Consider the following 26,033-nt stretch of genomic DNA (forward strand, 5'->3'; position numbering starts at 1 on the left):
GGGGGGGGGGGGGGGGGGCACTGCGGCTCCGGGACCACCAGAGCCGGCCCCGCCCGCGCGTGACCCCGCCCCAGCCCGTGGTCCGGAGCCGGTGCTGCACCCACAGCCCTGTGCCTCGCCAGCCTCCCCAGCGCCGCGGACCCGGAGCCGCTCCTTAGACGCTGATCGTCCTGGATGGGGCCGGGACTGCAGCCCCCGCCACGGGTGGGAACTCCCACCCGAGCCGTCTGTCCACACTGCAGCCCTGCCCGGCCCTGCTGAGCCTGTGCTCTGTGAGGGGAAGGGCACGGGGGCGAGCTGGGCATGGGGAGGGCGGCGCGGACGGCCTGTAGCTCTGCCCTGGGCCAGGATTCTGCCCCTCGTCCTTTAAGGGGGAGGCAGGACACGCCGGGCGCCCAGGGGAAGGACGCGCCGTGGCGACCCAGGCTGGGGACGGAGGCGATGTGAAATTCTCGCCCTCGGTGCCTCCGGCCCCTGAGGCACCCCCAGCAGTCCTGCGAGGATCCAGTGCCCACGCCTGTCCCCCGCCACGTCCCGCTCGTGGGCCTCACCCTCTCCCTCCTCCCATCCCAAACTGGACGTCACTTTGCCCCCTGCCGTCCCCCAGGCTGTTCCTCCACCTCCTAGGTCTCCCTTCCAACCCGTCCCTCCTCTGCCAGCAGAGCGGCGGGCACCTCCCCACGCGCGGTCCCGGGCAGGAGACGGCTGTGCTGGGAGCGCGGAGAGCGGGCACAGGCCTGTCCGACGGCGCCCTCTGTCGGCCCGACCGGGAATGACCACCGCGGCCGGGTCCTGAGGTTGTGGCGCACGGGCAGGTGCACACTCAGACATGAACACACAGACGCGCATGTTCACGTGCACACGCACATGCGGCAACTCGCACACTCAGGCACATGCACACTCGGATGCGTGCACACACGTGCGTGCTCACCTACACTCAAAACACAGGGCTACACACTCATAAATACACAGACACTATACACTCCCACACACACTCAGACACAGGGCCACACGCTCATACACCGACACGCACGCTCCCACACACACACTCAGACACAGGGCCACACACACACAGACACAAGCTCCCACACACACTCAAACACAGGGCTACACACTCATACACAGACACGCTCCCACACACACTCAGACACAGGGTCACACACTCATAAATGCACACACGGACACATACATGCTCCCACACGCAGCCCCAGCTGGCCAGAGCCCCTGCTTCCAGGGCACGAGGGCGCCGAGGAGAGGTGCTGTGGGCCTGCTGCGTCCTCTTGGCTTTCAGCTGCCCGCAGGGCTCCAACCTAGCAGCAGAGTGGTTTGTTGGGCCCCAGAACAGTAGTGAAGGCCTGGGTCACCCTGGGGGTGGCACAAGAACTGCCTGGGGCTTCAGAAAATCCAGACCCAGAAATGGGAGCTCCTCGTGGGCCAGCATCAGGATCTGAGGTGGGTGGGCTTCGGGAGCCGGGTCTGATGTGGCACTGACAGCACGTCCTGCCTTCTAGCAAGGTCCCAGGTGGCAGGCACCAAGCACCAGGACCAGGAGCCTGTGTGCGGCTGGGGGTCTCCTGCCCGAGGCTGTCCTGTGCTGACCTGCACAGAGGCCTCCAGGCTCAGAATCCACCCAAGCAGGCCCTGACACTCGCTCCCTCTGCAAATGACCGCAGGGCCTGGACGCTCCTCCCCAGCCTTCCCAGGCAGGTTCCCTTTCATTCCCGCCCGCGTCCCAGCCCCTCTGCCCCAGCCTGTGGCAGGGCTGCCACCCAAGCCTGGAGCTGACCTGGCCGAAGCAGAGTCAGCAGCTGTGGCCGAACAGCTCATGGAAGAAGGAGCCAGCACATGGGTGAATGGACAAACAGGCTCTGCCACCAGCACTCACTCTGCGGCCAAGGAGCCTCCATCCCACGGTGCATCTTACTCCAGACCGCAGGGCTCCCACAGCTCCTGCACCAAGATGCCGCAGAGCTGCCCCGCAGGGTGCGGAGGGCATCCGGGCCTGTCTGCAGCGACAGCAATGTGCAGACCCCACCATCCCCTCTGCTGGAGCTGGAGAACAGGCAAACCACCCACGAACTCCCGGACTCTCGACCATCTCGGGTTCCAACATCTGCCTGACTAAAGGCCGGGGAAGTGGCACCAGAAGCCGCTGGGCGGGAAGGGGGTGGGCCTGCCTGCTGTGCCTGGGCCTGTGCCCCCACATCCCACATGACAGCCTCCCCCGGCCTCCACTCTGCAAGGAAGTGACAGAAACTTGACAGAATCCAGAGGGCCTAGGAACCTTGGTCCTGCAGGACTGTGCAGCCCAAGGGGCGGCCCGCACTGCCCACCTAGTCCTGTATCCCTTCCGGGTTCTCCACTCCAGTTCCCTGGGCAGGGCTGCCTCCTGGCTCTCAGAGATTTTACAGCTGGCCGTGGATGTTAGACGGTGCTAACTGGTTGGGCACCGTGGTTCATGCCTGTAATCCCAACACTCTGGGAAGCCATGGTGACAGGATCACTTGAGCCCAGGAGTTCAAGGCCAGCCTGGGCAACACAGCGAGAGCTGGGCGTGGTGGTGTGCACCTGTGGTTCCAGCTGCTTGGGAGGCTGAGGTGGGACTATCGACTGGAGTCAGGGAAGTTGAGGCTGCAGTGAGCTGTGATTGTGCCACTGCGTTCCAGCCTGGGTGATGGAGCAAGACCCTGTCTCCAAAAAAAAAATAATAATAATAAAAGTTGGCTGGGGCCAGGCGTGGTGGCTCACGCCTGCAATCCCGGTACTTTGGGAGGCAGAGGCAGGTGGATCACCTGAAGTCAGGAGTTTGCGGCCAGCCTGGCCAACATAGTGAAACCCCATCTCTACTAAAAATACAAACATTAGCCTGGCGTGGTGACAGGCACCTGTAATCCCAGCTACTTGGGAGGCTGAGGCAGGAGAATCTCTTGAACCTGAGAGGTAGAGTTTGCAGTGAGCCGAGATCAAGCCACTGCACTCCAACCTGGGGGATAGAGTGAGCCTCTGTCTCCAAAAAATAAATAAAATAAAAATAAAAGGTGCTAAGTGCACACTCACGCTCATAGGTCCATCAGTGGGTGAACAGATACACAAAACATGGCTTATCCACACAGTATTTTATTCAGCCTTAAAAATGAGAAAAATGCTGACACTTGCTGCAAAACGAACAAAACCGGAGGACGCTCTGCTGAGTGAAATAAGTCAGATGCAAGCAAACCCAGCAGCCCTCCACTCGCACTGGTCCCCAGAGCAGCCACACTTCAAGTCGAGACACAAAGTGGAATGGGGCTGCCGGGGCTGGGGGAGAGCAACGGGGAGCTAGCGTTTAACGAGCACAGAGCTTCGGTTTGGGAAGATGAGAAGGTTCTGAAGGCGGAGGGTGGCGGTGGCTGCACAACACAAATGTACCTGAAGCCACAGAACCGTGCACTTAAAAATGGCTAAAATGGTGAATTTTATGTTATGTGGATGTAGGCAAGAGGAGGAGGAGAGAGAGAGGAATTCATTCACAATGCACGGCCCCATCTCTGAACTCAGCCGCAGGTAGTTTCCTGGGCGTGGCTTCCCGGTCTCCAGACAGCAACTGCCAGGCTTCTGGAAGCCCCTCCTCCCCCGAGACCCCCCAGCGGCGTCCAGCAGGGCCGTCCCTAAGCCTCTGTGGGGGTGATGCTCTGGGCTGTACCCATGGTGCCACAGGGCTAGGGCTGACCGAAACTGATGGTGCCACAGGGCTAGGGCTGACAGAAACTGGGGAGATTGTAGGGGAACATTTGTGCTCCAGTGCAAAATTCCACCTTGTCTTTCCACAGCACACCTGGGCTGTCTGACTCCATGGGGGCCCCACATCTTGGGAAAGCTGGGTGGACAGCTGATAGCAGGGCACATCGCTGTCATCTGAGACACTCAGGACCCCTGCCGGCAAAGGAACCCCAAAACCCAGCCTGGCTCTGCTGGCACACTCATTTCAACACTCCCAGCCTACGAGTCTGTTCCTGGGGTTCTCCTTTGACCTGGTTCCAACATGTCACAGGTTTCCTCAAGAATTAGTTATAAAAAGTCTTTAACATGGTGTTCACTCTTAAAAAACAAAGGTGTTAAATAAAGCAACAGTCTTCTTTTTGAATAGTTTAATAGTCGCTATTTAAATAAGGCTTTGGCGTGCTTTTCCACATTTTTAGGTTTTTTTCTTTACGTGTACACCTTGCAAGATGTATCATTAACTCATGAAACCACCAGCTCGTCAGGCAATGAAAAGGGAGGTAGAAAGAACGCCAGAGGCCGGGCGCGGTGGCTCATGCCTGTAATCCCAGCACTTTGGGAGGCCGAGGCGGGCGGATCACGTGGTCAGGAGAACAAGGCCATCCTGACTAACACTGCGAAATCCCGTCTCTACTAAAAAATACAAAACAAAATTAGCCGGGCGTAATGGCGGCGCCTATAAGTCCCAGCTACATGGGAGGCTGAGGCAGGATGAAGCAGGAGAATAGCGTGAACCTGGGAGGCGGAGCTTGCAGTGAGCAGAGATGGCGCCACTCACTCCAGCCTGGGCGACAGAGCGAGACTCTAAAAAAAAAAAAGAAAGAGAAAGGAGAGAGAGAGAGGGAGGGAGGGAAGGAGGGAGAGAGAGAGAAGAAGAAAGGGAAGGGAAGGAAAGGAAGGAAGGAAGGGAAGGAAGGAAGGGAGGAAGGGAAGGGAGGAAGGGAAGGAAGGAAAGGAAGGAAGGAAGGGAAGGAAGGAAGGGAAGGAAGGAAGGGAAGGAAGGAAGGGAAGGAAGGGAGGAAGGAAAGGGAGGAAGGAAAGGGAGGAAGGGAAGGAAGGAAGGGAAGGAAGGAAGGAAGCCAGAAAGGTGGGTCTGTGTGTTCTGGTGCATGGGGCCCACCCCCAAGGAAGGTGCCAACCATCCCTGGAGAGCAGAATCACCAGGCCTGGGAAAGCCATGCGGGTTCGAGAGCCTGTGCCACGGCAATGCTGGGCAGGGCCCAAGGGATGCCCAGGCATCTGCCCACTGAGAACACTGCTAGTGCGGAGGGATCCACAGGAGGAGAGAGCGGCGCCAGGGTCCCAGAGATGGGCCAGGGTCTCTAACCCGCCACCCACCCACGCCCTGGGAGTCTCTGTCAGGCTGCTGGGAGACGCAGAGACTCTGAAGTCGTGTCTCGAGGGTGGCTACCCGGGGAGGCTGAGCAGAGTCTGGAGACATTTCTGGCTGTTGTCTGACTGGGAGGAGGGAGGGTAGGTGCTGCTGGCAAGGGGTGGGTGGAGGCCAGGGATGCCTTTAAGCATCCTACAGCGCACAGGGCGGGTCTGCCAGAGACACAGCAAAGTGGGCTGGGGTTGGGGAGGCTGCAGCCTGGTGCCGGCCTCACATTGGCAGGCGGGCGCTGCAGGAGGCTTGCGGAGAGCATGGCGGCTGCAGGAGGCTTGGCGGGACCCACAGCAGCCACGGGAGGCCTGGCGGGACCCACGGCACTGTGGGAGGCCTGGCGGGACCCACGGCAGCCACGGGAGGCTTGGCGGGACCCACGGCACTGTGGGAGGCTTGGCAGGACCCACGGCACTGTGGGAGGCTTGGCGGGACCACGCGGAACAGATCGTGGTGGGAATGAGGCTGCGCCTACTAACAATAACTCCACTCACCCTAACGGCCACACCAGCCTGTGAGGAGGACAGGGCCGAGCCCGCTGGCAGGTGGGGAAACTGAGGCCCAGAGAGCAGCGAGCCTGGTCTGGACCCAGGCCCACCCCACCCTCCCGCCAGCTGGTGTGGACTCTCCTTAAGGAGCTTCAGGCTCTACAGTGGTTTGCGTTCCTCTCTGCTCATGCATCTGACATGGAGTGACCAAGTCCCACACACTGAGTCTGCTCTGTCCTGGGGCTGCTGGTGCCTGGGTCCTCGGAGAGGCTGTGGGTTTGGGAGCTAGAGGTCCTCGTGGGTGGAGCTCAGGTCCACCCTCTGGGCCTGTCCAAATACCAGGAAGGTGCACAGCCCCAGGTTGCTGATGATGGCCACAAGGTTGAACAGGCAAGTCCAGGAGCCCGTGGTCTCGATCAAGTAGCCGCCCAGACACACACCCACGACACCTGCCCAAGAGAGGCCCAGGCGGGCTGAGCATTCCCGGGCAGCCCAGGCCCCACGCCCACCCTAAGTCCCAGGGTAGTGCCGGGGAAGGGCTGGGGGTCTAGCGCCTGATGGAAGCCCCCATGGTTCCCAGGGCTGAATTCGGGGTCCCAGCTGTGGGTCAGGCTCAGACTTGGAGGGTGTTGGAGGGGCAGAGATCTCAAAGGCCATCCAGGAAATGGCCTGGTAAATGAGTCCCCCTTGTCCCGCTGAAGGGGAAATGGGAACCACAGGCCGACCCAGGCGAGGCTGAGCTGGAGAAGGAGCCCCCACCATCCAAGGCACTCAGCAGGGCCAGGCTGTGTCCCGGGGACCCTGGGCTACCAGGATTGGAACGTATTTGTGAGTCAGGCCAGATGGCGACCCTTGAGCCACCTGCTGTCAGCAAAGTCCAGTGGAACCTGGAAGGCAGCCACATCCTCCTCTCCTGGGCCTGCTCTGGGATCTGTGCCCTCCCCTGACACCGGGACCCCCTCTGAAGGGAAGCACACCCCCACCCTGCAGCACCTCGGTGGGCTTAAACCCCACAGACAGGCGAACTCCTGGGCACAGAGCCCCGCCCCTCACCTGCCAAGGCCCCAGCTGTGTTGGCCACACCTGTGAACAGTCCGGAGCGAGAGAGAATACGGACGGTCAGCGAAAGCCCTCTGGGATCTCCCAAGGCCCACCCACCCGGAGGCCCAGGGAGAGGCAAAGCTGGGGTGGGCAAGGTCCTCACCAAACAGAAAGCCGGCGCAGGACGGGGCCAAGTCCTGGATGTTAACGGAAATGCCACTGCGGGGAGGAAAGAGGGTGGTGAGCGGCCCTGGCCACCACCGAGCTTGCGGCCCAGGGCTGTCAAGGGGGAAGCGGGGAAACAAGGTCTAGTGGAGCCACGGGAGGGGCTGGGAGACACTCAGGCCTGCTCCCTGGCCAAAACACTCCAGCCCTGCACACCACGCCAAGCCGAGCCCCAGCCGCCCGTCTTCATGGAGGACCTGGTGCAGGAAGCGTCTCCTGAGAGTAAAGCACTGTGGGGAAAGCACATTCGCACCAATCACGCACACGTGCTGCTCACTGATGGGAAGTGCTGGTTCCTACAGAACTCCTATTGAGTCTTCGATGCAGTAGCTGCCCAGCAGCTTGGGAAGGGGGTGAAGCGTGAGGAAGAGACTCAGAGAGAGGCGGACAGAGATCCCTCTTCACATGCGCGGCCCTGGGGCATGCGGGCAGCATGGTGGCTCTGGTGGATGAGGCAGTCCGCCCTCACCTGTGGTTGAAGGTCTGGAGGCCGATGGAGGCTGATGCAAACACTACAGACTCACAGAAGCTGGAGGTGTGGCCCAGGCACAGAGCAAAGACGCTTGAGAGGCCAAGGCCCATGCCCTGCAGGAAAGCACCACTGTGACGGGCAGGCACCCGGCCTGCCTGCAGCTGGGCCCTCTCCTGACTCGGCCGCCCGACAGCTGCCCTGGGCACACTGCACAAGGGTCAGGTCAGCTGGGACCGAAAACTTCTCTCGGACCAGGACCCCTAGAGGAGATCTGGGAGGAGGCTCCCCAAGAATCAGCCCCGCTCCACGGGAGAGGCCCTATTCGACGTGGGCAAGCCCAGGCCTGGGCCCAGAGGGGCACAGGATGCTGACCCCAGCCTGCCCCCCAACAGCTGTCTAAACAGCCCCCTCTGGACCCCGGGGCAGGACACGTGGAGAGGCCTGGCATTTGCCTGGTCCCAGACATCAGGGGACTTGGGGACACAAGCCTGTGGTCCTGGGAGACCCTGAACAAAGCAGGGATATCTAGAAAGAATGACTGGAATGATTCTCCTACCTGCATGAGCTTCCGCACCGTGATGGCTCTGTAACCTGCAGGGGAGGGACGGCCGTGTAACCTACAGGGGAGGGACGGCCGTGTAACCTGCAGGGGAGGGACGGCCGTGTAACCTGCAGGGGAGGGACGGCCGTGTAACCTGCAGGGGAGGGACGGCCCTGTAACCTGCAGGGGAGGGACGGCTGTGTAACCTGCAGGGGAGGGACGGCTGTGTAACCTACAGGGGGAGGCCGAGGAAGGGGCTCCCATTAGGCCTTTCATGCTGACACCCCAGACGGCGCCCAGAGGGGTCCTATCCTGAACAGCTGCAGAGGGGCAGCAGGGGAGGAGGAGGCTTGGGGCTCAAGACAGCTATCCTGTGCTGTGGGCAAAAACGTGTGCACACACGTATGTGTGGCACAGCTATGAGGCAGCGCCTGTGCCCTTGGAAGCTTCCCAAGGCGGGGGTCTGGGCAGAAACACAGAACAGCCACACAGCAGTTACAGAGGTGGAAACAGGCGAGCGGCCCCACTTCCTCTGCTGCTCCAGATTTTCTAACTTTTCCACAACGCGTGTGTATTCCTTTTGCAATTAGGAAAAACACGAATGTTCTAGGAATAGGCATACGTGTGTGGAGAGAGCATGTGGGCACGCGTGTGCATCTGCCTGCACCTGTCTGTGAGGACACTGCGCTAGGGGAAGAAACACGCAGCCCACTTGGGGCTCATCCCAGCGTGGGTCTGGAGCACATGGAACAAAGACAGAAGCTCTTCCAAAGGTTCAAGGATGTTTGCAACCTCTGACCCCACCAGGTGCCTTCCCAGAGGGTCAGGGGCTGCATCTGGCCCCCAGGGGCGAGCTCCACGGTCACCGTGAGACCAGACCCTCTCACCACAGTCTTACCCCACCCTTTAAGGAGGAGGCCGAGACTGGAAAGAAGTGCCCCTCTGTCCCAGCTCTCCAAGTGCTGAAGCTGCACCCCTAGGAGAGGAGCATCTTGCCCCTTGAAAGTGAGGCAGCCGGGCGCGGTGGCTCACGCCTGTAATCCCAGCACTTTGGGAGGCCGAGGCGGGCGGATCACAAGGTCAGGAGATCGAGACCACGGTGAAACCCCATCTCTACTAAAAATACAAAAAATTAGCCGGGCGCGGTGGCGGGCGCCTGTAGTCCCAGCTACTCAGGAGGCTGAGGCAGGAGAATGGCGTGAACCCGGGAGGCGGAGCTTGCAGTGAGCCGAGATCGCGCCACTGCACTCCAGCCTGGGCGACAGAGCGAGACTCCGTCTCAAAAAAAAAAAAAAAAAAAAAAAAAAAAAAAAAAAAAAAAAAAAAAAGAAAGTGAGGCAAATCAGGGTGTGGCCCCCGGCCCCGGTCCCCGCCCCAGGGCTTACCCTGATTGATGAGATGATCAGAGAGAAACCCGCTGAATAGACTGGCAGGAATCGCCACCAACCAAGGCACCACGTTGAAGATCCAACCCTGCAGGGGGGAGTGTGGCCTCAGAGGGGGCCAGGGCTAGCACCCGGCCATCTGGAAGAGGATACTCAGGCTGGACAACCCCCCATGCCCACCACTGCCCAGGAACATTCTCCGCAGGGCCAGCCCTGCTCCTGGGAATGTGCAGCTCTGGAGTCTTGACCACCACCCGGGGGGGCAGCAAGACAACCTCAGAGAAGGAACCGTACTGACCGCAGGTGACCCCTCTGTCCACATCCCGGGTCCTGCACCGGCCTCCTCGGGCCCTGAAGTCGGGCTCTGCAGGCCAGCAGGTCACCGGTGAGGGCTGGGAGGGCTGCAGCCACAGCCGGAAGGTACCGAGCGCCCACATCGTTTCCAGCCTCAAACACAGAAACCTGCCCTGTGGACTGGGTCCTCCCCAGAGGAAGAGCCTGGCGGTGCCAGGACCCTCAGAGCCCAGGAGGAGCCGAGGGTTCCACCATCTGCAGGCCAAAGACCCGCGGTGCCTGGTGCAGCTCAAGCCTCGTGCCTTCTGGGCGCTCCTTCACCCTGTAGGAGCCCCCCACTCACCTTGGCGTCGGGGAAGGTCTCCTTGAAGAAGGTGGGCAGCCAGGAGATGAGGACGAAGAAGGAGCAGGCTGCAGAGAGCTGGGAGATGACGGCTGCCCTGCAGGGCCCAACGGTGGACCATGACTCTGGTGCTGCGCAAGCTGGCCGGGCCTGTGGGACCCACCCTGAGAGACCTCCCCTGGGGGCTAGAGTCCCACCTCTCTGAGCCCTAGGCCCTGCTGGCTCGGGGGCTGTCAGATCCAGCCAGGTTCACACCCCCATGGTCACCAGCCCTGCCGCTGCTCCAAGGGGCGGCACAGGTCCCAGCTCACCAGACAGCAGGCTTCCGGAAGAGCCGTCTCCAGGGGACTCTGCTGTGCCTGGACACCGGCAGGCCTTGGGCCAGAACTCCCAAGGCCAGGACGAGATCTGAGGGAGCAATGGTTTCAAAGTGATGGCTATCAGGGCGGGAGGTGCCGTCTATTTCCAAAGGATTGGGGATTGGGGGTGGTTCCAGAGGGTCAGCAGCCCTCGTCCACACCTCAGGCTGCACACGGGCGCCGGCCTCCCGCTCACCCCTCAGGCTGCACACGGGCGCCGGCCTCCCACTCACCCCTCAGGCTGCACACGGGCGCTGGCCTCCCGTGGCCTTCCCTACCAGGCACCTAACCGTGCTCTGAACGACCCTCCCCACAGCCTCCTCCAGAGCCCTCTCCTGGCCACCCAAAGACTCGGCTGCTCCTGCACCCTGCCTTGACCTGCCCAGCAGGTCTCCCTGGGTGTCTGCCTTAGCCCTAGATGGAACCTTCTAGACCGAATTAGGTGGCAGAGCCGCTGACAGCTCAGCCAGCACCTGAGCACTCTGCCTCACTGGTGGATTCTTTGAGAGGTCAAGGCCGCTGTCTCCGGGCTCCTGCTCCAGGCTGCTCAGTGGCTGCCACCAAGGGAGGAGGCACTGGGCAGCCGTGGGTGCCCAGAACTAGCCCGCCCGGCCTGCGTTACCTTTTCCACTCAGCAGGTACCTGTACACGTACCACACCCAAAGCAAGGTGAGGCCGCCGGAGAAATAGAAGACGCTCTGCCAGCCGTACCATTCCAGGAGCAGGGAGCCCACTGCCCCGGTCAGCAGCGTCCTGCAAAGACAGGGGGAGCGTGGCCAGGCCCCTCAGCGGCACCCCTCGGGCGAGGAGGGGCCTCTCAGAAACCCCACCTTGGTGCAGGCTGAGCCCCTGGAAAAGAGGGTGTTTTCATGGCCTTCAGAGCGGCAGCTCAGAAGCCCCCGTCCCAGCCTGTTTGGTTAAGGACTCCGGACACTCGGGGCCAGTGGGGCCAGTCGGGCGGCTGCTGTGGAACTCATGTTGTTTTTCACATCTTGCTTCTAGGCCTTCACATTGGCCTACAATTTGTCATGTGGATCCTTTTCAACTAAAATGGCACCGAGGAGGAGACGGTGATGAGAGTATACTACAGTGAAACTGCACACGGTTTTTGTGCTTCAAACCTCATTGAGGATAAAATTCACAAAGATTTCTAGATGCAAAAATACCACGACGGCCAAATCCAACAGCCCCCATCCCCTGTCCCCATGATCTCATTGTCCCAAATAGCTCCTCAGAGGCTCCTTCTGGGTGCAACCTGGCTGGTAGCCCAGCCCCCATCTGCCGCAGAGACACCTCCGCTGGCACCTGCGGGAACAGTTAATGTCATGGCAAAAGGAGGAAGAGAGAGACCCAAAGCCGGGCCTGGCATCCAGATGGGGCCTCTTTCCTCCCGCTGAGCCTCTGCGGGGTGGACACAGCTCCTGGGGCAGCAGGGCTTGGCCTTGGGCGCCAGGGCGGGCTGGGGTAGCACTCTTCCTGCCCCTTCCAGTCCACACTTGACCCTCTCTCTGTTCCCCACCTGCGTGCAGAAAAACCGCAGGACACCCAAAGAAACCAGGTTTTGGAGAAGTGAGGATTCATTCTTTTAGTAGAAGTATATCCCCTCTGGTTTATCTGAAATTCACATTCCTCTGGGCAGTCTGTTTTTATTTGATGAATCTGGTCACCCTGGGCCTGCCTGGGGCTGCTCCTGGCCCCACCTACAGGGGCCGCCTCCGCCCTCTGAACCTCAGCAACAGTAACATGAGGGCCCGAGCCCAGCGATTGGGAAGCCCCTGTCAGCTCCTGCACCTGTCCACCCTGCTACAACCATTGGGAAGGTCTCCCACCCCAGGCCCGGCCTTGACCCAGGTTGCCAGCATCGCTAGAGGGTCTGGAGCTGCCCAAGGAGTGGGCACTGGGAAGGAGGACCGAGGGGCACAGGGTTACCGCCTTGTGGATGAGGACAAGCCGCCCTCCAGCCAGCTGATAGCCCACCCCGGCCCAGACGCTCCAGGGCTCACAGACTCTCCTGTCGGGGGTGGGGGCCAGCAGAGGGTGGGGATGGCATCTGGCTTCGTTAGCACAGATGAAAGAAAATGAGAGGATATGGCCACTCCCCCAACCCCTGTCCCCAAGTCCCAGCCTCATCACCTGCCAGCCACTCCAGAAAGGCAGAAATACGCACAAAGCAAGCGCAGTGCCCGGGGCTGGCACCTGCAGAGCACAGCCTTGGGCTACAGAGCCCAAAAGGCGCCTGCCGGACCCACCTCACCCATGGTGGCCCTGCAGGCCCATGTGGCCCATCCCTCACCCAGACCAGGGGCCACTTGGCAAGGGGCTCATCTGGTGGCCTCTCCTGGACCCTGTCTGAGGCCAGGACTTACCCAAACTGGGAGCCGGCGCCCACGGTGCTGTAGGTGAAGGCTCGCTCGCTGTCCCGCACCTTCTGCGACAGCAGGCTGGTCAGGGCAGGGAAGTAAACCCCTACAACGAGCGGAGGGAGAGTCTCTCGGGGTCCAGCCAGGGAGGCTCATCCCGGCCCATCTGCTCAGGTTTGGGCTGTGATTCCAGAGGACGTCCACCTGTCCCTCTCGCTCACCTCGCCCACCCGAGGGACCAGCAGGGCAGGGTTTTTTGTGCCACTGAGGAAACAGACTCCTTTTGGGCGAGGCTCGCTCAGGGTCGTGCCACCTGCATAGCTGCGGGAAACACCCCCGCTTCGAAGCCAGCCCTCCCACCCCACGCACACGCACACGCACACGCACATGTGCACACTCTCACCGCCGGCCTCCAGCTGTGCTCTACAGAGTCCTGGCACCAGCACACACACACGCGGCATGTGCACACGCACCTGCACACGCACGGGTCCACCAGCACACCACTTCTCGGCAGTGCTGCACGGTGTTCACACTGACACAGATACACGCATACGCACGAAGATACACACCTGCATGCACAGAAACCTGCCGCACGCGTGCACAGACACATACTTCCCCCAGGAAACCTGCCTTTCCCTGTTGTATTAACTGAGCTTCCTCCCAGGATTTCTTTTGAACCAAGTGTTCTCGGCCGCTTTAGAAGTTTGGAAACCACCTTACCACCCCATGCAGCCCCCCAGCCAGAGGGCCCTGAGCCTGGCGCTGTGAGGGGAGGCACCACGGAGCTACCGTGACAACAGAAGCTTGTCCCCCAAACCCACGGGCCCTGTCTACAAGGCGCTGATGCTACCCTGCAGGAGGGCATCGTCAAACAGGCGGCCACACACAGGAAGCGCCTGCCTGGCTAGTGCCTGTAACTTTTAATCACAGAGCGCTCACTCACAGGCTCATGGCTCAGAGGCAGGGCCCATCCCTCACTCCCTCAAGGGAGGCTGGGGGCCGCCTGGCAGGGCTCCGTGGGGTTTCCTCCAGAAGTCCGATACCCCACAGCAAGAGCCACAAGTCTTGGGACACCCGGCGTCTCTACTCTGCCCGAGGACAGTGTGCACAAACACGGCAAAGCCAGCCGCAGGTGGTGCCCATGGTTACCACGCGGCCGCCATTGCTGCCCCCCAGACCCCCAGAGTAGGCTTATGGGCACAGGATGACATCTGACATTGAGACGTGCCAGACTTTGAAGTTTTCTAGAAAATGGAATGTGCCACAGGTGCCAAATCATCATAGCACAACAAGCTGGCCCCCGCAGAGGAAGCGCAGCTGGAGCTGGCAGCGAGCCCACAGGGTCTGGCTGCCTGCTGGGTCCTCAGAGCTGCCCACGAGGACAGCTGCCTGCCCCAGGGCCGAGGGTCTTCTCAGTGACACCTAGGAGGCATTGGTCAGCCCAGTCTGAGGCAGTGCCACTGTTTTCTTCACAGCTTCAGCCTTGGGACCCTCCTCCCTCACCCCAAAGACCCTCCAGTAAACAAAGATGAGGGCCCCCACCCCCCGACAGGCCTGTCCTCCCCTCCAGGTGGTTGCGATTCGTTTGTTCCTCCCCTCCTCCTCCAGTTCCTGCAGTGGGACCTGGGCAGTGCCTGGGGAGGTGGTGATGCTGGAGGGGCTGGCTCTGGGATGGGGTCTCACAGTAAACACACAATCCTAAGTCCTCAGTCACACTCACTGCACCCTCTTCTGAAGGTGGGCCATGCACAGGGCCCAGTGGGCACTGGTGGTAGGGCCCTTGTTCTCATGTGAGACCCTGTGACCATGACAGTGGCCTCTCTCCTGGGCAGACCCCCTTCCTCTGTTATAGAGAGAGTCCCAGGCAGCACCTTCCATGCGTCACCTTGGGGAGTGAGGGTGTGGAGAGGGAGGAGAAAGAGACCTGGGAGTGAACTCCCCAAAGTCTCTGGACTTAGGGGAAAGGTAGGGCAGAGGTTCTAGGGGAGCCATGGCCAGGGATCTGAACCTGATGCCAGCTCAGGAAGGTAGGGGGAGTCCCCAGTGGGGAGTCTGGATGGCCCAGGACACTGGGGGAGGAGTAGCCCGGCTGGGAACTGCCAATGGATGGGGCAGCCAGGCAGGCTGGGGTGGGGCGGGCAGGTCCCTGCAGGCTGGAGGCCTAGCTGTTTCTCCAGGGGACCTCAGACAAGTAGGGGCCCCCAAAGCCCCCTTGGCCCCTCACCCACCTTGTTCTCCTGACAATTAAGGCGCTCCAAGGCCCTAGTATTGGAGGCATCATCGGCATACATGTGACCAAAATTCACAAAACCCAGAGTCCCACAGCAGGTCCCTTGCAGCTGGAATCCACCACTGAACTAAGGTATTTGGTAACAAAATTCAGGGGCAGGAGCAAGTTCACTACGCAGGTGTCCCCTGTGATCCTGTGTGTCACTGCAGAGTGTGCACTTACAGAAGGCACATGCATGGCCACACATACACCTGCATACGGGCACGCTCACACACGTACACACGCATATGGGCATGCATATGCACATACACATGGATACGGGCACGCACACACACGCATACAGGCATGCACACTACCTGCACACACACGTGCACACTCACACGTGTGCATGCACACATATGTACACACAAGCACAAGCACACACATACATGCACACTGCTTGCACACACGCATCTGCAGGGACATATGCACTTGCACACGCACACACACTGGTGTATGCATGCACGCAGGCATACCCATACACACACACTTGTACACCACCTGCATGCACGCGTGCACCTGCACACACATCCGTGCACACTCCCCTTGTCTCCCCACCTGGTGCCAGAGAGCGTGAGGGAAGTGCCTGAGCGCCCTTTACCTTGGAGCAAGCCCATGAGGATGCGTGAGAAGGTCATGAAGGCCAAGTGGGCACTGCTCAGCTGAGCGAGCAGCGGGGTGACGGCCGTGATGGAGCCCCAGGCAGAGGCTGACAGCAGGATGACCTTCTCACCCCCAATCCTGGAGGGGAGACAGAAGGCGGTGAGGATGTGGCTGCGCAGGACCAAGGAGCACCACCCTGACTCAGGGCTGCCCTCGAGTGGGTGCTCGGAGATGGGCCTGGCCTATCTGCCTCTACAGGGCCTGCTCATGACCCCAGAGCTGCCTCGTGAGGAGACCAGGTACTCCAGGGGAGCCGCCTGCCTCCTCTGCCTGCAGGGCCCTGGGGCCTTGCCACGCCTGGCCTCTCCCCTCCCAGCTCCCATCTTCCCCTGGGTGTGTCTTCTGCCCAAATGTATCCACCAAGCTCCTTCCCCGGGAGTTGCATCCTCTGTGTGCAGCAGCACAGCCAGCCCACTGGCCTCTGGAGGCCCCAGGGGAGCAGCCCCCACCAGCCTGGAGACGGGGAAGGGGCAGTTACCGGTCCCCGAGGTGGCCGCCCACAACCTGCGTCAGGCAGTAGCCCCAGAAGAAGCTGCTGAGTACGATGCCGGCCTCCTTCTTGTTCCAGCCGAAGTCCTGGCTCATGGAGACAGTGCAGATGGGCATGCTGGAGCGGGCGCAGTACAGCAGGCACGTGCCCAGCAGCAGCGTCCCTGTCCATGCCTGGCACTCGGGCCTGAGGAAGAGGAGATGGTCAGGCCCTGGGGAGGCCCCACAGCCCTGCTGCTTCGAGTTCATCACTCAGAGACCTCCCCCAGAGCTGGGGGATGTTGGACTGAATGGGGACAGCTTCGATGGAAGGCAATTTGGCAAGCATTCAAACGCCTAATCACACCTGTCTGCTGACCCCTGGGAGGACACAGGCAGCCAGAAATGAGGCATAGTGACGGCTGGGAGCAGCCGAGTGGCCAGCACTCAGGCAGGTCACAGCAACAACTCATCCCCACAAAAGGTGCCTGGGCTGGGCTCCGCTTATTCCCCACGATGGACGACCAGGCCACCAGGCCCCCAAAGCCAAGGACCAGCAGCACGTGGTGCCACATTCTCAAGCCTCCCTCGGCCCAGGCAAGCACCAGACAGGCACCAGGCAGGAATGATGGCTGAGAGCCCACTGACTGTGGGGGTGGGGTGTGGTGGGTAAGGGGCCCCCAGAGCAGCAGGGCTGAGGCAGCACAGGAGGTCTTCGCTGAGAACCTCAAGGCAGGTGGGGCTGGGTGGCCAGGAGAGGACACAGTGCCAGGGGGACGGTTGGCCCCTTGAAGGAAGCTGGGCAGGGGTGAGGCCTTCCCAGCCAGGGCCTCTGAATTCTGCACATGGCTCCTGGCTCCTGTGCAAATGAGGCTCCTTGGCTGCTGTTGTCCCTGATTAAAGAGAGTTATAGGGAGGCTCCATCCCTGGGTCCTGTGGCTGAGCCAAAGGCACCCGTTGGGGGTGAGCTGGGAGGCTGCTGGGGTGTGCAGATGTGTGAGGAGAGGTGCACAGGCTGCAGGGCCATGGGGGTCAGCAGGACTCAGAGCAGCACACAGGGCTGGACATGGACAGTCCGCTAGATACGCAGGCTTCTCTCTGTGCCCTGAGATGGATGGGGGCACTGAGTGGGGCCCCAGATGGGGAGAGGGTTTGGAACTTGCTGAGTCAGATGCTGGAAGAGGGCTTGGGCAGGGTCAGCACTGGATCAGCAGTGACTCTCACAGAGGAGGGAAGGGCCTGGGAGGCAGGATTCCCCCATCCCTGTCTCGAGCGGGGAGAGGGGGATTAGAGGATTTCCCACTGGCCACTTCCAATTTTTGTGAAGCAGGTGAGGATGGCCCCCTGAGAGTACAGGCTGTCAGGAGGGCAACAAGGATAAACAGCCACTGTGAGGTAGGGGTAGGGGCCAGGTCCTGATGGCACGCTGGGTGCTGGTCACCCCTGGGAGGCCGGGTCTGCACAGTGGGGAGGGGAAGCTGATGCTAGGGTCCAGCCAGGGCTCCAAGCCTGGGGCCTGAGTCCTGGCCAGCAAACCAAAGGGGTTCGAGGTATTAGTGCTGGGAGTCTTGATGAAGGGCAGGACTGAGGACCGGCAGGCCAAGGAGAGGAGAAGGTCAAGGGGAGGGCCAGGGTGCCATATGGACAGCCCCTGTGGACTTCAAAGTCACCCAAGAGAATGGCAGGAGTCAGCCGAGGAGGTGTAGCCAGGAGCCAAAAGCCAGCATCGCCAGGGATAGGGGGACATCCAGGAGGAGGAGGCCGCATGGGCCTCAAAGAGAACAGGGCAGAGGGTGACCAGCAGACGAGTCGGACACTGGAGAGTCTCACCCCACCCTTCCCAAAAGGTCCTGTCTGCCCGTGCGGGCAGTCGGCTGCACTCGGGGGGTGTGCTCCCAAGAACCTGCCAGAGTGGACGAGGGTGTGCCGTGGACAGAGGGGCAGGTATCTGGCCTTCCTGGTGCTCTCTGAAAGTCTGTGCCTGGACGCTTCCCACAGCAGAAAAGACCACCAAGTCAGGCACTTGGCGGTCTTGACCATGAGCTTGACCTTGACCATGCCCGAGGTCAGAGCCAGGCTGGCCAGCTCACACTCCCAGTCCTGGTGAGGGAGGCGCAGTGAGATCTTAGAGGCAAGAACAGCTCACTCCAACACCTCCCGCTCTGCCAGAGGCTGTCCTGCTCCAGGCCCTGCCCACATCAGGGCCAACAATTAACCCCTGAAGTCTGGAGAAGGTCATGTGGGAGGAAGTGCTGTCTGTCCTGGAACTTGGCTGTGAGTGTGGTTTTGCCAGCATCATTTGCAGCCAGCTTCCACTCTGGGGACAACTGGCTTGCCCCATATCTGGCTGTGGCCTGGGTCTGGGGACCAGGTCTGCTCCCTGGGTTACCACAGAAGGACACAGTCCTCACTGCCAGCCCGCCTAACCCAGTACAGCCCTGGCCTCCACACCCTGCCCTGGCGTGGTTGATACCCGCAGCCCTGTTATTTATCTGGCCCCAGGCTCTCTGTAAACAGTTTTCATTGACTTAACGCAGGAGGCCTCCAGAAGGGACATGGGGGCCCCACCACTAACTTTCCACTAAAAGTCACACAGTCCAAAGGTGCCTTTAAAAAGGAGCTTTAGGGACAGGTACGGTGGCTTATGTCTGTAATCCCAGCACTTTGGGAGGCGAAGGTGGGCAGATCACTCGAGCCCGAGAGTTCAAGACCAGCCTGGGAAACATAGGGAGGTCCCCGGCTCCACAAAAAGAAAAACACAACTTTAAAAATTAGCCAGGGCTGGGCATGGTGGCTCACATCTGTAATCCCAGCACTTGGGGAGGCTGAGGAGGGTGGATCACAAAGTCAGGAGTTCAAGACCAGCCTGGCCCACATGGTGAAACTCCGTCTCTACTAAAAATACAAAAATTAGCCAGGCGTGGTGGCAGGTGCCTGTAATCCCAGCTACTCCGGAGGCTGAGGCAGGAGAATCACTTGAACCTGGGAGGCAGAGGTTGCAGTGAGCCGAGATCAAACCACTGAACTTCAGCCTGGGCGATAGAGTGAGACTCCATCTAGTGAGACTCCATCTCAAAAAAACAAAAACAAAAAAATGAAACAAAACAAACAAAAAACAATTAGCTGAGTGGCTGAGTGTGGTGGTGTGCACCTGTGACCCCAGCTGGGAGGCTGAAGTAGGAGGATCACATGAGCCCAGGAGGTCAAGGTTGCAGTGAGCCAAGACTGCACCATTGCACTCCAGCCTGGGTGACAGAGATTCCGTCTTGAAAAAAAAAAGTGGGGGGCGGGGGGAAGGTGAGGGACCTGTGTCCAGGTGGTACCTGCCCCGCACTGTCTGGCTGTCAGCTAGAAATGGCAGAAAGCTCAGTGGCACTGATTCTCACCCCCATCGAGGCCAGCACAGTGCTGAGAACACAGAGCCACTCCCTGGCCTCCTTGGAAGGAGGAAGTCAAGAACAGCCCTTCCAGGCAGGCAATCTGCCCTATGCTGCAGGCGGCAGCCACAGCCCCTTCTCTGAGCTGGGCAGGTGGTGCTGGCCAGGGGGGCACAAAGGCACCCTCCACAGCCGCTGGGAAGACAAGGATGTCAGGCTGGAGAGGTTGACCCCTACAGTCAGCTGCCTGAGGGCTCACTAGGACCTCAAGCCAGGAATCCTCCATCCTGCTGGGGGCGCGGGAGGCGGGGGGTGCCAAGAACCGGAAAGCTTTGGGCAGCCTGAACAGCTTCCTCCCACCACTCTGCACCCCCTGAGCCCAGCAGGCTGCTTCCTGTGAACTTTCTAGAGCAAATCGCCCCTGTGCAGAAGCAGCATCCACGGCTGAGCAAACAGGTGGTCACATGGCCCCTGATTCAGAAAAGGGAACTGTGCCGGGGCCAGGTCAGGAGAGCAGCAAGCTGGAGAGAACACTCAAGTGTGGGTGCCACCTCTCCAGCTCTGTTCTCGCCTGGCCCAGCCTCCGTGATGTGGCTGCAGGAGGGAGGGCTCTTGCCCCCGCGGAGGGCTAGGAAAAGGCGTGGGCGTGGCAGCCTTGACCCACAGGCCCCTCCAGAATCCTTGGCGCTACCCAGTAAGGGCCTGCAAAGGAAGTTGCCAGAGCTGTGGCAAGGGATCTTTTTGAAACATCGAGCCCGGGAGGGACGCAGTGAAGGCGGAGCCACTCAAACCACCAGTGAGGAGGCCCCGAAGCCCCGGGGAGCTGGCCCTGCCTGGCAGGCCTGGATGAACGTGGGTGGGGGAGGAGGAAGAGAGCAAGGGGCAGGCCCGCCCCTCTAACTGGCGCCTGGCAGGGAGACTCTCGGGCTGTGATCTGGGCTGCCAGCTTTTCCCACGCAGCCAGCGCTCCCTTCATCTGGGTGCCAATGTCCGATGGTGGCACTGCCCCTTTGGGCCTTCCTGCAACTCTTCCCAGCACTTCCAGGGTCCTCAGCCCTCATAGAGCTGGGAACTGGTGAGGCCAGAAGGTGCCATTACCTTGCCATGGTCAGGGTAGGTACTCTGGGGACTCAGTGCAGGAGTCTGCTCTGGAACCCACAGGGCCTGAGTCTAGGCCCAGGGTCCAGCCACTTGAGGGCTCAGCCCAAGACCCAGAGCAAGGGGGTTCAGCAGTGTGGGGGCTGCTCTCAGGAGCCCTGGCAGAGGCCCTCCCCAGCTGGTCAATGGCCCGTGGTCACCATCTCACCCGGTTTCTGAGGCATCACCTGCCCAGGGAGCCTCCTACAGGCAGCAGTGCTGGTGGCCAGGCAACCTGCCCAGGCCCTGCTTCTCCCCACCACCAAATGCTCTGAGCGCTGAAGCCAGCGGGGAGCTCGTCCCCAGCACACAGCTGGCACATGGTGGCAGGACCCCCCATCCAGCTGCAGGTTCCAGCTCGTGCCCCATACCCAGCCTCCTGACTGTCTCGGCACCTGCCTGTCGGGGTCATGCACACACAGGGTGGGCCCACCTGGCGGGGGCTATGCCTCCTGACCATCCAGGACAATGCCCCTGGCGGGGGGAACACAGCCCTGCCTGGAAGAGCCCCAGGAACACTGGCTGCCACAGGGCACTTGCCAGGTCCGGTCCTGGAATCTGATGGCAGGGAGGAAGGACAGGGCACTCACTCCCTTCCACCTCCCAAAAGGAACACAGGAAGCCCCGAAGCCAGAGGAGCCTGCCCAGCTCAGCGCTCCCTGCCTAGCATAGTCCCACCCAGCAGCATCTCAGCTCCCTCCCCACAGCCCCACCCCGACTGCTCCCCCCCACCCCCTCCCCCGCTCCCCTCACCCCCGCCACACCTGGACCACTGGCTGTCCCCGGCCCTGTCCCTCCGGGCCTCATCTGGGGTTGGCTGCATCGGGCTTGGGGTGCTCAGACGGCGTGGGCACAGCTGTGTCCCAGGGCTGCCTCCCAGCCCGGGCCGACCCACCAGGGCAGCACCGCCCAAGTCCACGTGTCAGTCCCAGCGGCGCTTCCGTCTGGTTCTCCCAGGACTTGTCGCCCCCAGACGGCCACCAGGGCGGGCAGGCGGGGCAGGGCGGGGCATACCACTCGGGTGCCCGCCCCACCCTGCTGACGTCCCTCCCTGCTGCCCCATAGGAGCCGGGCCGACGGTCGCCCTGGCTGGTCTGACGCACCCTGGCTCAGCCCCAGCTGAAGTTAGTGTCGGAGCAGGGGGGGTTCCCAGCAGCAGGCCGCTCAGACTGGGGCTTCAGAGAAAGGCCCTGGTGGTGAGCCTGGTCCCAGAGGTGCCAGCCTATCCTTTGGACACCACAGGGAGCCATGGGGCCGTCTATCCTCTGTCTATAAAATAGGGGGTGATGGCAGTCCCTACCTCACCGATCAGTCTTTTTTTTGTTTTGTTTTTTTGAGATGGAGTCTTGTTCTGTTGCCCAGGCTGGAGTGCCGTGGCATGATCTCGGCTCACTGCAAGCTCCGCCTCCCGGGTTCACGCCATTCTCCTGCCTCAGCCTCCTGAGTAGCTGGGACCACAGGCACCGCCACCAGGCCCAGCTAATTTTTCTGTATTTTTAGTAGAGACGGGGTTTCACCATGCTAACCAGGATGGTCTCGATCTCCTGACCTCGTGATCCGCCCGCCTCGGCCTCCCAAAGTGCTGGGATTACAGGTGTGAGCCACCGCGCCCGGCCAGAGATAAAGTCTTAACCAAGTGCAAAGAGAGTAAAAGTCCAGGGTGACTGACTTTTAAAATGGATCCCTCGGGGCAGGGATGGGTCCACTCCTGAGCTCTTGGACCAAGCCTGGGAGAGCTGGGCAAATCCAGCGCTGGCCAGTGTCTTCTCAGCAGATGCCTGTGAGGGTTGTCACTGGCCCCTGGGATCCTGGACAAAAGGTGCCCTGAGCACCCATCACAGGCCAGGCTCTGGGCTCAGGGGCAGGGGTGATGGGGTGGGGCCCCCACTCTGCATGCTCCTGCTGCCGTGCCGAGGACGAAGCCGGCAGGGGAAGGCCTCGACCCTGTAGCCTTTCCCCAGGAGGCGGCAGGGCCTGCTCCTCAGGCGTCACCCCCACCTCCACTAGGGCCCACCTCAGTCCATCCTCCACGCAGCAGCCACCACCCAGGGACCGAGAAAGACACACCTAAGGTGGGGCCCTGCACTTACAACAGGACTCCTTTCCCCCACCCCCCAGCCCTCAGGTCTCCAACAGCCCAACCCACTGCACTGCAGAGCCTGCTCCCAGAGCCTAGTGCCGAACAGATTTTAAAGACACAAGCGCCTTAAAAAGCAAGGCCATGCTTTCATCCATCCTGATGTAGGGTAGGGTGAAAAGATGGTGGCAGAGAGAGGTTTATCGCCCCGAACAGCCCTAGCCCACAGTCAGAAAGTTTGGAAACTGTTGCTGAACGTGTCACTGTCAACAGCATCCTCTTTGCAGTGATTCGCTTCCATTCACTCTGTGATGGTGATTTCCTACCAAGATCTGTGATCACGCTGCAGCAGACATTTGCCATCTGGTTACCCAAAGTCCCCTTCCTTCTGGAGCTGATGTTCTGGGGCCGGTAGACAAAAATCAAAGAAGTGAAAGGGGTAGGGAAGGGGTGTTACTTCAAGTAGGTTGGGCTAAGGAGGCACCCCTGGACACCTGAGTGAAGGCTGGATGAGCTGAAGGAACGGGCCGTGCAGGGATGGGTGGGTGGGCGAAGGGTTCATCTCACAGGGACGTTATAAAGCTGGGTGTTGGTGGTGGCCAGATGGAGGCTCTCCAGGCTTCTGGTTGATTCTGAGAGCTGCCCCGCACCCAAGCACCTTTGAGGCCTAAGGTGAAAAATTACGTACGGACAGTAGACAGTCAACACCTGGGTTTTCAAGGACAGTGGGTGACCTTGTGGACAGGGCAGTCACAGCCAGCACCCACTGGCCTCTGCTTCTGGAGGGCTGCGTTCCTCCCTCTCGTTGGTCTGGCCCACCTAACTTCCACTTGTTTATTCAAGTGCTGCTAAGGGGAGACGATGCTAGAGTTTTTTTTTTTTAAAGCAAATTTATGCCTCACTACATGCGTGGCTCCCGTTTTTCGGCCTCTGCCTACACTCACCCCTGCAGAGGCCCCAGGAGAGCCCAGCACAGCCTTCTGTAAACCAAGACAAGCCAGCCCTGGGCCTGGGGCTCCTCCCTGCACCCCACTTAGCCCTGCACCCTTCCAGCCCAACTGTAATTCTCAAGACAAGGAGTCCGTAAAAAGGAGACTGACAGATGACACTTTCCTCCGCCATGACTGACAGGCAGCAGCAAGAGGGGAGAACGCGGCACTGGACATCACATGCAGGAACTGCCTCAAAAGTAGGGGCACCTTTCGGGCTGAGTTAATCCTGTCAACAGCAGACTGGAATAAGACGAGGAACTGTGTGCTCGAAACCAGAAGATGGTGCTCGAAACCAGAAGATGAATTCTGCGATGACGATAAATGGACTCAGTGCAATGTGGGTGCTATACAGAGAATCATTCCTCAAGGTTCTGGAGCAGTTCATTTTTTTCAGCGCCGTAAACTCACTGTTCGAATCTTACAAGCACTAGTGTTCAACATTTCTAAAACTGGAGGGCCCAGTGAGGACTGGATGGGCACACAAATCTATAAACGAGCAGGGACGAACCCTGGGCTGCTGTGACCACCAGCACCTCTTCCCGATCCTCCAAGACCCTCTGTGGCAGAGAATCCTTGGTGACGGGTCAGCCTGCTTCACTTTCAAAGCCAGCTGGGAAAATTATCAAAGCTGTCAGTCACACACCGTGATCCACAGGAGGGAGAAAAGCTCGTCTGTGTGAGGAACGCCTGCGGATGTGTCTCCAGGAAGCAGAAGTCACAGCCAGGCAGAGACCCTGCCTGACAGGGCAGCTCAAGGCAACAGCAACTCCACCGCTTCTCCCTGGTTCCCAAGCTCATCAATTCCATCTCAAATACACAGAGACCCACACAGGAGGCACTGCTGCACCCAGCACTCTTCATCTCCAAAGTGAGCCTGTGGGGTGAGCAACTGCCTTGTTTGGGTGGACAGCCGGTGGAAGAGCCTGCAACGTGACCTGCATTTAAAAACGTGGGAAAACCTGTGGAGGAAACCCACTCACCTTCGGTTGTTACTCCTTTTGTGAATTCTTTTGGTTATAGCTGTGCCTATGGGTCTACGGGCTTCACCTGACAAATGGTCTTCTGTACTACGGACAATCTAGACCCGTAAACCTGGCCTTCCAACTAGGCAACACTGAAATGTTGCAGACAAATCAGAATGTCACTTCCCTTTAAATATTCCCCACACACATGCACCAGGCTGACTGGTGGATACCGGGGTGTGAAATGAGAGAAACAGCCCCCAACGCACAGACGCGGGGACATGATTATTACCAATTAACCACAGGCTGCACTTCAGCTCCTGCGCACCAGGTGCCTCGTGCCGGTGGCTCTGTAGCACTGGCCTGTTTCTCTCCAAAGCCATTCTGTGGCTTCTGGAAAAGGCAAACAAGCTCAGGACATTGTACCTCCAAGGAGCACATCTCTTAGAAGATTCTTGCCATAGCTAGTTACACCAAAGGCCCTTTCAAACCCCATGTTCTACTTTTACAGAAGCGAAAAATTACAGGCAAGGATGGCATTCCAAAATAAGGCAGAATATCCAAGACAGGAAGGTCACATGTGCAAGGATGGTGTGAGCCTCCAGACTGTAGTGTGGGAGCTCACGCTAAAGCATTCCTGGTGACGCCCACGTCCACCAAGAACTACCGTGCTGCCTTCTGACCCATGAGGCTAACGGACTGGCAGAACACTGTGACATGCCACTGCCACACAGGGAGGAGCAGCAGGTGAGGAGAGGCCTTCCCTGTTCTCTGATACCCAACAAACATCCAAGTGCCTGATGCCTCGCTCCATGATGCCCACTGCTCAGCTTCTGTGCACAGGCAGTTTCTGAATTTCACCTCAGGCCCTTGAAGTGGTCCATCTGAGTCCTTTCCAAGAACCCTAAAACTGCCTTCCACTCATGAAAGCACTCATGGACCTGAAAGCATGGTAGCCACCCAGGAACAGACACCTGTGGTTATCTCCCGCCTGGGGCTCAGGCAGGCAGTGGTAGGTGTCAGGCTGACTGGTGGATATTGGGGTGTGCTGGCATATTCCCTCTGCTTTTAATATGCTTGGAAATTTTAATTAAGCAAGAAAAAAAAAGAATAATTACTTAGGCTATTCAAATCCGTTTAAAATCATGCAATGGGTAGCTCAAAAGTTCTATTTCCTTCACACCAAGGAAACTAGTTTATGAAACATTAAGTGTCCCAGTCTAGACAGCAGCTGATAGGTTTCAAATTAAACACACACAAGTACAGATTCACAAACTAAAAGGCGCGGCACTGTCAGAGCAGGAGGAGAGCCAACTACAGTTCCATGAGGCGAGCTTTCTTCTGTCCTTCCATTCCAAGATACCAACTTTCAACACAAATGCATTAGTATTTGTTATTAAAATATCCTTAGAAAAAAAGAGAGCTTCCAGATAACAG

General features: G+C 59.7%; 1 protein-coding gene across 2 annotated transcripts; it reads right to left on the bottom strand.

The window, feature by feature from the left end:
* Window positions 1-4,800: 4,800 nt before the first annotated feature.
* SLC17A9 (solute carrier family 17 member 9) lies at window positions 4,801-21,573 on the bottom strand. Of its 2 annotated transcripts, none has more exons than XM_025399516.1 (13): window positions 21,330-21,573; window positions 16,062-16,259; window positions 15,522-15,661; window positions 12,658-12,757; window positions 10,914-11,044; window positions 10,244-10,340; window positions 9,933-10,029; window positions 9,296-9,383; window positions 7,926-7,960; window positions 7,367-7,482; window positions 6,836-6,891; window positions 6,685-6,714; window positions 4,801-6,080 (listed from the first exon to the last, which is right to left on the bottom strand). In XM_025399516.1, exons 1-13 carry the CDS (start codon window positions 21,386-21,388, stop codon window positions 5,917-5,919), a joined length of 1,311 nt encoding a protein of 436 aa, XP_025255301.1. In that variant the 5' UTR covers window positions 21,389-21,573; the 3' UTR covers window positions 4,801-5,916. The 2 variants fall into 2 exon arrangements, with proteins under 2 accessions (XP_025255301.1, XP_025255302.1); XM_025399517.1 differs by lacking the exon at window positions 21,330-21,573 and adding an exon at window positions 20,937-20,977.
* Window positions 21,574-26,033: the final 4,460 nt, after the last annotated feature.

Source organism: Theropithecus gelada, chromosome 10 (genome assembly GCF_003255815.1).
Source record: "Theropithecus gelada isolate Dixy chromosome 10, Tgel_1.0, whole genome shotgun sequence".
NCBI lineage: Eukaryota > Metazoa > Chordata > Mammalia > Primates > Cercopithecidae > Theropithecus > Theropithecus gelada.